This window comes from Penaeus vannamei, chromosome 21 (assembly GCF_042767895.1).
Source record: "Penaeus vannamei isolate JL-2024 chromosome 21, ASM4276789v1, whole genome shotgun sequence".
Classification (NCBI taxonomy): domain Eukaryota; kingdom Metazoa; phylum Arthropoda; class Malacostraca; order Decapoda; family Penaeidae; genus Penaeus; species Penaeus vannamei.
The window spans coordinates 15,994,952-16,007,451 of NC_091569.1; the positions used below are offsets into that span (position 1 = coordinate 15,994,952).

Consider the following 12,500-nt stretch of genomic DNA (forward strand, 5'->3'; position numbering starts at 1 on the left):
TGATGAATGAGAACCCTTATCACAATGAACCTGGATTTGAAAAGGTAAGATCCAGAAAATTATTACATAAGCTGAAAGAAAAGTTTGATTGATAATTTACTTTTTACCAAAGTTATTATATCCTATATCAGGATTCTTAATTTAAATTTTACAGTCGAAATCTATAGCCTTTATTTAAAAGGCTAGGGTCTCAAAATTAGACTTGATTGTTTTGAACACAGAAAGTATTTTGTGTAATCAGGAATAATATTTTCTAAAACCAAGATCACCATTATTGATCACTTTTTAAAAGTAATGAATTTCAAGTACTATTGAATTGTAATTGTAGAATGGGTCAGATTTTCACCCTTAACCCAATACTGCTGGGGATGGCATATATGGACATGCCATGCCCACAGAGAATTTAGTCAATTAATTGTATTTACACATAGGTGGCTCCACAGGTGCTTAGTCACCAATGAGTCACTAGTCAAACCTGTTGCACCTCTTTACCCTTTTCCTTGATTTTTGGAAACACTATTAGTGTTTTTGATAGACTATGATAATTATAATGTCAGTCAGAATAATAACAGCATCCATATTTGGAGCATTAGAAATAAATCCCAAAAATTCAAGGAAGGAGAAAATCAGGTTAGCGCTCATAGACTACTTATTGACTACTTGGTGACTGTGCACTAGTGGAGCTATCTTTGTGTAGATACATTTTGCAAAACAACACTACAGTGAACATCACATTTTCCTGGTGGCACTGGGTTAATAGATATGAAAAACAAATTTTTATTCAACTGTTAAAGTATCCGTCTTATTGAGAGAGTCAGTGGTCATGTGTAATTAGACTTTAACTCACTGCCTTTAAATGGCCCATATGTTATGTCATGCTGAGAATAATCATCATATTGGAGACATGTAGGTCATGTTATCAATTTCACTGTCTCATCCCGGTTTATAGCCCCTTAATTATGCAGAATGTGCATTGTGCTTTTTGCTGGAATTTTAATCTCAAAGTAGCGCTAGGGGCTCAAGTCTATCAATTGCACAAATCATGACTACTTTTATTTATATAATGATGAAAACAAGCACTCTTGTTTTGTCCATTTTGTCATTTTAACTGATCTGGAAGCATTGGGTTGAGCAAAAATTGTATAATTTTATCCATCATTTAATTTTCTAATTGTCAGTTTAGGAGTAAGTATTTAGTGAAAGATTTTAGGAAACTGAATACTATTATTTGACAAAGTTTTAAGAATTAATAATATGTAAATATAGGTATAAATATTAACCCATTGGATCCGATTGATTCACTACCATTACATGGCCCAAAATACAGGATTACTTGAATGGGCACTCTGCTGCATGTGTAGCTTTTAGGCTGGGTGCACATGAACACTTATGTTTGGTGACAAGATTCCATGCAATGTTATTTTCCCTTTTACTGCATAAGTGTTTTTTAGCTTTTTTGCTATTTTCTGATGTCTATATTTATCATTTGATTTGCCAGATTGCTCTAAGTAGTCCATTGCTCAGTGCAATAATAATAAATACCATTTCATTATTTATGTCATTTTTATTTTTTTTTTGTAATATTCAATTTTCTGTAATACAACTTGTGCTACTGGTCTTCGTAGCTAGGAATAGGTTTCTGAGCATGAAAATAATGTCCTCCCTGAAGCCTCACGAACAGTATGTTCCACACTTGCTTATCATTAGAAATGCCCCTTCCTAACACCAAATGAGGCTACTCACCTTTTAATAGGTTTGTGAACTTGTGCTGAGTGATTTTTGTCATACTGGCTTGAGCCGAAAGTTCTTGTCACCCTAGCTTACAGCCAAATTTTATCATGGTGGCATATTCACGTCATCCGCCCTGCAAACCAAATTTCTTTATGATGTGATGGTTACGTCATCTGTTTTGTAGGAGTTTACCTGTAAGATCGCAGCCTCACAGCCTGCAGATGGTCTAAAGTCTGGGCATTAGGCTTACTTGAGTGGTCACATGAACACTTGTGGTATCATGACTCGTTGCCTCCCTATTGGAATGCTATTATCTCTTTTTCTGCCTTTTTTTTTTTTTTTCTTTATTGCCGTTTTGCCATATATTTGTCAATTGTTATGCAGTATCAAGATGGCAGTACACTTTTTCTTGTTAAACAGACTCCATATCATCTCTCTAGCTAGTCTAAAACTGCAGTAATAGTAATAAGTAAGATATTGTCATTTGAGTTTTTCTGTAATACACTATGTGGCAATGGTCACAGGAGATAAGAATGGGATCCTAAGCATGGAAATATTGTTTTCAGCAGTAGGCTCTCGTCATGCCACCCGGATCCAATTGGTTAAATATAGTTTTGTAAAGATAGGAAATGTACTTGTAATATTGATTTTAGTTCTAGGCACACATGGTATCTAAAGATTAACCAAAACATAAATAAATGGTTTTGTTACTAAGACACAAATAGATATGATTTGATTTTGAAAAAGTAATAAAGTGTAGATTTTAGTACTTTGATATTGTATACTAGCGTAGCTGTTCATGAGTAATAGACTTACCAAATATGCAAGTTAACTTTGTCATCATAGCCAATAAGACTGCTCTCCAGCCAATAAAATGTCTGACAGATATTTATTTATTTGCCAGATCTATATTGTTTGTGCTAACAAGTAACATAAGAAAAAACAAGAAAGTAATGTATTTTTACACATTTCAGGAGCACAAGGCAGGAGACAGTGAGCGTTATAACACCATCATAATGCATGAAACGATTAGAGTTGCTGTTATACAACAGTTTGAGGGTGTTACCATGGTGCCAGCAGATCTCATGAGAGTTATGGAAGCTTCATTTCTGGAGTATTATGATCATTATGTTGAAATTTGTGAAAAAAATATGCATCTAGATGGACAAACCATGGTGGTAAGTAAAAAATTTCCAATTTTTGATTAAGGGAACCGTCCCAGATTGGGGGGACAGGGGGTCAAATTGAGTTAGCTAGCATATAGTATAGGTACATGGATGGGGAAACTACCAAAGGAGTATTAACCCAGTACCGACGGATAAAAATGTTGGCAAGTGGATGTAGTAACGGAATTGTTGGCGCGCATCAGCAGTTCCCCTGTTTGGGTCCGGCTCGATCGGTAATTTGCAAGTGACATTTGGCACCTGAAAGCTTTCATTTTGCTATGATTTATAAAGATATTATAATTTTGAAGGTTTACCTTCATTATAGGTACCATTGCCTAATATCTTTACCATTTAAATGAAGCCACTACTATCAGAGAAAAACAAACTCCGACAAGCCAATGGTGCGGGAATGAGCATGATACGATGCCATCCATTTTTCAGTCCACAACAGCCATGGCATGTATGTACATGCCACCTGTCGGCTACAGGTTAAAGGCCAGCTGTGGCTGGTTATCGGAGAATGGATGCGAGACCCGCTTAACACCTGGTTAGGTACGTCATTAACAAGCGCTGAGGTACACCTATGTGGACTTTTGCTTGTTGCAATCATGTATACGTGCATTTGATTATGACATTGCGCATAGATATTAGTTTGTGAATGTTCAAGGAACACTTTTATACCAATATCAGAAAAAAATTATATCACCGTGATTTATGACAAAATATTTTGTGAAATATCTTTTTAAAAAATTAAATTTTTGTGTTCTTTTTCACACAAAATATGCTTCCATCGATACTCCCTGGTATTATGTTGCAGCTTACAAAGTGATCTGTATGTATACCAAGTATGAAGCACTAATGTTTAAAAATAGCCGTATAGATAAGGATTAAAATATTTCCGTTAGATTTCGCTCAATGGTCTGTACATCACAGCATCGGTAAATTTGATTTGATTTGAAATTGGTCGTAAAGGGCTATTCAATATGAAGAGTACCTAAAAGTTGGATTCTTGAACTTTGGATGTATAAGCGAGATACTAATTATTTCATATCGAAGATGATAGTACACAGTAATATCCACTCTGATATAAAAACTATATGGAATTTTGAGCTTGTTTGCGCAGTTGAAAAAGCTATTGCATCTGTTTTGTGCATTTCCAATGAAAAAATATTAGGTTTAACCCATCAGCGACGGGTAAAAATTTTGTCAAGTTTACGTATGCACTGGCTTGTTGGCGCGCACCGGTAGTTTCCCCTGATTGCGCCTGGCTCGATCGGTAGTTTGCGAGCGACATATAGCACCTAAAAGCTTTTATTCTGCTAAAATTTATAAAAATATTAAAATTTTGAAGGTTTAGCTTCACTTTAAGTGCCATTGCCTAAAATCTTTACCATATAAATGAATCCATTACTACTGGAGAAAAACAACCTCCGTCCGACGAGCCAGTAGCGCGGGAATGGGCATGGCATGATGTCCCCGGCATTTGGTCCACAACAGCCATGGCATGTACGTACGTGACACCCGGCGCCAATGGGTTAAATGTTACCGTAGGTCTTAGGTACCATAAATTCACAAATATCCAACCATACCTAGGCGTCTGCATGATTTTATGCACTTCTTAGTGAAGATAAATGGGGCAAATGGCTAATCAACAACTCTACACTTGTTTCCTATTATAATCTGTTACTATTGACAATTATTGAAGAAAACGGTTTTAGAGGGATAACTAATATATTTTATTCCTTTAGATATACAAGTTGATGTAGGCCTACTAAATGAGGATGTTTAATTTTTTAAAATTTTACATACATGTGTTTACGAACATATGATCCTCCTTGATTATTCAGGAAAAAACTGTGGTAGTGGTTATATACCGAAGAAGAGGGGGAAAAAAAGACTTTTGGCCCACCCTATTGTGGTGTGAGGTCAAAATTATGAAACAAAGTGCAATTCTAAAGTCATATATATATATATATATATATATATATATATATATATATATATATATATATATATATATATATATATGTGGAATTCATGATGAACAGATTGCAACAGGAACAACGAAGGGAAGGGCAAGAGAACACACGAATATGCCGAAAGCCTTTTCTTTATTGCTCTGACGAAGCAATAGCGACAAGGCCTTCGGCATATTCGTATGTCTTCTTGTTCTTCTTTTCGTTGTTCCTGTTGCAATCTGGTCGTCATGAATTCCACATACATATACATATATGCACATATAAACATATATATATATATATATATATATATATATATATATATATATATATATATATATATATATATATATATATACATACACATATATATATTTATATCTATATATATATATATACATATACATATACATACATAGATACATATACGTATATATATATATATTATATATATATATATATATATATAAATATATATATGTGTATGTATATATATATATATATATATATATATATATATATATATATATATATATATATATATATATATATATATATATATATACATACATACGTATACAATTAACCCTCGCTATAACGTGGTTCACCTTTCACGTTCTCGCTGCTTCACGGATTTGCATTGGGCATTGTGTTCTGCATTCTGATTGGCGAAACAGTCTCTCCGCTTCTTCTCTACCTGTGTGTCAATAATGTTACGGTTTAATATGTACATGTACGTAAAACAGCTTGCCAAATTTAAGTTTGCAAATTTTCTCTAAAACCCATGAAGCCTTTAGTTTGTATTGATGATTAAAATTTATTATTTGTAAAAAACGTTTATACAGTACTTTTATTTGTTAACAAATGCTTGGGCCTGTAAAAAGGTTTTGTTCTTTGGTTTCAATGTATTATAGAGTATTTCAATGTATAATAATTGTAAAAAAAATAAAAATAAAGGTTACTACTTCATGGATTTCGCCTATCACGGGTTCTTTTTGGAACGGAACCCCAGCGAAAAATGAGGGTCCAATGTGTATATCTGTATATATATATATATATATATATATATATATATATATATATATATATATATATATATATAAATATATATATATCTATACACACACATCCCTTTAAAAGGGCCATGAACACACATTTTGACCCTGGCAATCAGATTCTGCACTTAGAAATAGCATAGCTTTACTATTTTTTGGAGATATTAACCATTTTAAACTGAATTTCTGTCAGTCATGATTGAGATTTTTTACATTTCAGGGGTCCAGATCTTGGAAAGTGTGTATATTATTAGAGTTGCACCTGATTTACTATTATATTTGGGAATTGTACAGTATTAAAAGTGTTTAAGGGGACCGTCCCTGATGGAGGGGGGGAAGGGGTTTAAATTGAGTTAGTTAGTGTATAGTATAGGTACATGGATGAGGAAACTACCAAACGAGTATTAAGCGCCTGCTATGGCTCGTTGTCTTGCAGCCGGCGCGCGAGTCCCTCAGCACCCAGAGAGGTACGTCGCGAATGAGCGCCCAGGTACACCTATGTGGACTTTTGCTTGCGGCAATCGTGCATAAGGCATTTAATTATGACATTGTGCATAGATATGAGTTTGTGAATGTTCAAGGAACACTTTTATACCAATATCAGGAAAAAATTATATCACCATGATTTATGACGAAATATTTTGTGAAATATATCTAAAAAAAAGTTTTGTGTCCTTTTACACATGAAATATGCTTCGATCGAGACTCCCTTGTAATATGTTTTAGTTTGCGAGGTAATATATACGTATATCACATACGAAGCACTAATGTTTAAAAATAGCCTTATAAGGAAGGATTGAAATATTTCCGTTACATTTCGCTCAACGGTCGGTACATCACAGCAGGGGGCAATTTGAATTGATTTGAAATTGGTAGTTACCGTTGTAAAGACCAATTCAATACGAATGTTACCTAAATGTCAGATTTTTAAACTTCAGATGTATAAGCGAGATACAGATTATTTCATGTTGAAGATGATAGTACTCAGTAAAACTTGCTCTGAAATAAAAACTATATGGAATTTTGAGCTCCGTTGTATGCGTAGTCTTCATCTGGCGTTCAAAAAGCTATCGCATCTGTTTCGTGCGTTCCCGATAAAAATGAATATGTTTAGACGATATCGTAAGTCTTAGGCACCATAAATTGGCAAATATCCCACAACACCTAGGCGTGTGCATGATTTTATGCACTTCTTAGTAAAGATAATGGGTGCAAATGGCTAATCATAAACTATTCACTTGTTCTCCTTTGCAATCTGTTAATATTGACAATTATCAAAGAAAATGGTATGAGAGGGATAACTAATATATTTTATTATGTAGATATGAAAGTCAATGTAGGCCTACTAAATTATGATGATTAATCTTTTTAACTTTATGTGCATGCGTTCACGTACATATGGTCCTCCTCGAAAATTATAAACACCCAGTGACCATTCCCCCCCCCCCTGTGTGAGGCATGGGAAATAATCAGCGACTTTCGTAAGTTCTCGAATTCAATGTACTAAATTCATATGCTTTTAAAATTCTCAAAATTGAACCACCATGTTGTATTCATGCCAGGACTTTATAATTAGAATGATTTTGTACAAATATTGCCATCCACAGTTCCCCATTTCTTGAAAATAAAAAAAAGTAATAAAAATAAAAAAAATAAAAAAAGGTTTTTATCTGGTTTAGGTTAGTTGTCTCTATGGTAAAATGCATTTATTAAGCTTTTCACACGAAAATATCAATTTTTATGAACAACGAAAAAAAAAGAAAAAAAAAGTTACATACCTTTACAGAATAGCGTCCCTATTGAACATGAAAATTCCTTTTGACTTGGTAATCATTGCATTACAAAGTACACTAAATAAGCATTTTTTCAATATATAATATCATTAGATTCAGAGAAAAATAACAGAGATAACGAACTTTGGCAAGGAGCCAAATACAAAACGCCATAGCTCCGTCATTTTGAATCTTCGGTACATCCCAACTCACGTAATTGTCATGTGATCCAAATGCAGTTTGTTGCTTTCACTAGAGCCTCGGCGTGCCAATGCCATGTAAAAGGCCGATTTTTAAATTTTTGCCTTAATCAAAAAATAATAATATTTTAATGCTGAAAGAAGAAATCAAAAATAGTTCTCTATGTCAAGCTGTCCCACGCCAAAAAAAAAAAAAGGGAAATTCAAAATTCGGCCTTTTACATGGCTATAGGCTAGAGTTGATCTAACACAAGTATTTTTGGGGGAATATTCTGTAAACAGCTCTGATAGTTGGGATGTACCGAAGACATACAAAAAAAAAACGATTTTTTTTTACTTTTTTGGGGGTGCCCCCTCCCCCAATGGGGGAGCAAAGTCAAAATTTATATATATAACGGAGCGCAATTCTTTACTCTATAGCATGCAAAAAGAATCAATCGATATTTTTTAATGATGTATAGAGTAGGGAAAGGTGGCCATTTTCAGGGACAGTCCCCTTAAGGGCACTCAGTCCTTAAATGAAGGAATAGGAGGGTTTCAAAAATGGCTTCGGGAAAAGATAACATTTTGATACCCCTTACATCAGACCTGTTGACCATGTGGGCACTTGACTAGAATGAGCTTTTAACCCCTTTTACAGTCACACTATATCAAGCATTCAACCTAAGAAACACATTGTTTTTTTGATTACTTCATAATAATCTAGGCCTCTGAATATGGGCCTATTTTCCCATATTTTTGAAGTTATTTTATGTCCAGAAAGGAGATCAGCTAAGATTTTAAATTGCCTACTCATGATTAAGGTTGTTAAACACATCCACATTATCAAATCAAGAAGTTAGTATTCAAGCAGAATAATAAGTAGTTTTTTAACCCTCTGTACATTGCAATTTTCTTACATATCAATGATCATGCAATTACAGCAGATTTAAACCAACACAAGGCAATGCACATAACCAACAATACCTACAATAAAAACATCAAGCTTGAGTTACAATGTAATTGGCTGACAATTTTAGTTTGATATGAAGTTTGTGTTTGAATGAAATTGGGAAAGAGCCTATGAATTCTTTTTACATCAGCTGAAAGAAGTTTATACTGCTGAGCACTATGATCCTGAATCTCTGGAGTATTCATGCAGCATATGATGTCTTGAAATGGGACCCAACATGGTGGATCATGACAGTTTTTAGCAGTCCAAGACCAAGTCATATTTGAACACTTCATGAAATGACAGTATTCATCATTTTCATTAAAACGTTAAAAAATGTTGGCCACATACCAGTTGGCCTCATACACACAAGCAACATACTGCCTAGGCTGATAGGTACTGTAATCCTCAGTGGTCTCATGACTAAGGGTTACACTGGTCTCCACAGCCTCATCACAATTCCTCACAGACAAAATGGAAAATGTCATGTCGTGAGATATCCTTTGCTTAGGGAGCTTTCCACTAGGAAAGTGACACAGGAAAAAGATATGTATGTTTGTCCCAGGAATCTTAGGACTACTTTGTGCCCTCTTTGTTTTTGCCTTCAGTTTTCCCAAGAGTATTCAAAATGGGATGAAGCTGTGGTAAGACCCGAGTTCCTGCCATGAACATGATATTTAAATCTAGCATTATTTTTATTTTAGAATCAATTGAATACTGGGGATGTTATTTTAGTATGGAATATTATGTAAAAAGAATAGTCCATTTACTAATGTTTGTTATCTTCAAGAATCTTTATTCATTTGAAATTTCTGTGTATGATACTTATAAGTAACTGTTTTCAGGATCCTTTCCGGGAATGGCGAGGACACTTCCAGTATGCAACCCTTTTGAAGAACCTCAAGAGACTAAAAGCCAAAATTGAGGCGAAGGTAGACAGTGAAGTACCTGAAAACCCCATAACAGCAGAGAGTGATGATGTATCTAGTATATCAGAAGGTGAGGACGAGTTACTTTTGTTTGAAGAGGAGTCTTCACCTGAGCTAGAAGGGGTGGATTGAAGCTAGTATTGTGAGGAAAGACAGGTCAGGTGCTAGCCATGATTGTTTATGAAAAATCATTACATTGTAAGTTACAAAGGAGCATACCATACTTGTACATATTAATTGCAGCCAAAACACAGGTGCATATTATTAAAAAAAAAAAAAGATGCTTCTTGATAACTTGTATCAATATGTAATTGTTACTATCTTTGATACTGTACAATAAATTAGGAGTGAATTCTGGAAATGATAATTCTGACTTTTGAATGAAGGTCCATAATTGCATATTTTTTGAAGAGTGTGTTTCCTCTGAAAGTGGGGAAAAGAAACCTATCTCGTAGATCAGAGATATACTCCTCAGTAAATGTTACTCATAGATAATGTATAGCTTGTTAAAATGATAACCAGGTTGCAGTTTAAAATTTAGTTTCCTTATTATGCTTTACTATTTTTGTTAATCTTCATTTTGATATCTATTATGTAAACAGGCTAGAGTTATATACAATATGTGCCTGCTTATAAGCCAACCTTTGTCCCACAGGATGCATCATGTGTAATGTTTAAGAGTTGGCAATTATTTTATGGTTTAACTAAAATTGTATGATCATTTATCCCAAAAAAGCAAATACCTGTTAGTGTCTTTACCCATAATATGTTTTTTTTTATATCACAAAGAAAATGAAAACAGCAACATGCAGAATTTTTATACAGGTTTTCAGTTTTCATGGGTAATGAAAAGAGTAATTGTAATCCATCTGTATATAGTATTGGCGGATAAAGTATACACCCTCCATAGAAACATACAGGAAAATTGGTGCTAACTCTTTATGCCGAAACACTTATAAGCTAGCAGGTAGGTTAATATATTGGTGTCTGGCTATGCTACCAGTCCTGGGCTATGGCTGGTGGTGTGTGGGATCTTGGCAGCCTGCAGGAAGTGACACAGGAAAAAGATATGTATGATTGCCCCAGGAATCTTGGGACTACTTTGTGCCCTCTTTGTTTTTGCCTTCAGTTTTCCCAAGAGTATTCAAAATGGTCAGATCTATTGCCACAAAGGTAGAATGAACACAAATCATCTTAGTGCGGCAGGAAAGTGCGATGTCTAAAGACATTTATCACCTGCTACCCAAACCTTGTTCAAGGAAGCCAAGAAAGACTTCAGCCAAGACTGAAGTTTGATGAAGAATGTAGTCAAGCAAAGCTCATTCATCGCAAATACTAAAATAAGGAAAATATTTTTAGAACTCTTGAAAAATTTTGAGGCTCTTACCATATGTGAATGCCTCCAATGCCACCTCAATTTACCCTCTTGCAAGGTTGCCATCAAACCAGTGCTTGCTAAGGGAATAAAGGGAAAGAGGCTGGCTTTTGCAAATAAGTACAAATATTAAACCCCTCAGCAGTGGAAAAGGAGCATCAGGGTGAGCAGTAAACGTATCTGTTGTCCGGAAAGTAGCAGCCGATTTGATCCCTGCTGCACTGTCAAGGGGATCTAACATCCAGCTTCTTTGGTGGTTTGGGGCATTTTCAGCTGTGAAAGAGGTGCAAGTGAGCTGTATTTCCTACCAACATGCCAAACGGTCAGAGAACAATCTGGATGTCTTAAAGGATTTCATGCAACCCTTCTTTGACCTTCATCAGCCATATGGTGCTTTTGTGCATGATTGCACCCCATGTCATGAAGCAAAAACAGACAAGGACTTTCTTCAAGAGAACAAAATTCCTGTTTTAGAGAGGCAAGGAAATTTGCCAGACTTGAATCTGCTAGAGAATGCATGGGTACACATCAAGAAGCACCAATCCGACCTCATCAAAAAATGAATGCTCTAGCCATAGCTTTTTTTTATTTTACTTTATGGTACTTATGAATTATGCCAGATTTTTTACTTGGAGAAGGTGATGTGTCATCTTTATCCGCCGATATTGTGTTATGGAAAAAGGGAAACAGGCTATAGCTTAGTACTTCATGACACATCCAGGGCATTTGGATTTCATATGGCTCTGCTGAATAAGATGAATGCAGTGTTTATTATTCAATGAGTTTTGTTTCTTAAAGCTTCCAAAATAAGTTAAAAGTAATGATTTATTATTTGGGTGACGTAGATGATGACCTAGTAGCGTTTGTGGTATATTAGTACTCTTGTTTTATTTTAGATTTCTTTGATTATTGGATGATCATTTTACAAAACTGATATAATAAAAAATTATAGACATTACATTAGGTTAGTTTTTAGTTAGATTGAACCAAACATTTAAGATGTGATATATACTCTTTTCATGTTAGATCTTAACTTCTTTTGCAAAAGTAGTATAATGAAAAAATGATAGACATTATAGTAGGTTAGCTTTTAGTTAGGTTAAAGGAAGCAGTTAACAAGGTGTGATACTTGCTGTTTTCATGTTATATCTTACCCTCTTTTTTATGTTTGATTTTTAGTAAGTGAAATAACTTCACTGATATTCACTTTTTATATATTTTTTCCTAATCCTTTTCTATTTCTCTAACAAATGGTCTTTAAAATGTACTTACAATGTTGCTCAAAGTATAGGGAAATCATTATGGATAGGTACTATAAATGTCCACATATTGTGGAGTTACCCCTTGTGATCTGTAGGTTAAATAATCAGTATAATAAATTAT

The 12,500-nt window shown here is 34.4% G+C and overlaps 1 protein-coding gene across 4 annotated transcripts in view; it reads left to right on the forward strand.

The window, feature by feature from the left end:
• Positions 1-12,500, forward strand: part of LOC113805124 (ubiquitin-conjugating enzyme E2 Z) — a 31,662-nt gene that overhangs the window by 8,014 nt on the left and 11,148 nt on the right. For all 4 annotated transcript variants that reach the window (XR_011399387.1, XR_011399388.1, XM_070135982.1 and 1 more), the window contains exons 4-6: positions 1-44; positions 2,706-2,909; positions 9,659-9,812. The exon at positions 1-44 is cut by the window's left edge and continues 68 nt beyond it. Coding sequence is in view for 2 of the 4 variants with exons in the window: in XM_070135982.1 (XP_069992083.1) it covers positions 1-44; positions 2,706-2,909; positions 9,659-9,812 (402 nt within the window). In the remaining 2 variants the exon portion in view is untranslated. The remainder of the gene's footprint in view (positions 45-2,705; positions 2,910-9,658; positions 9,813-12,500) is intronic.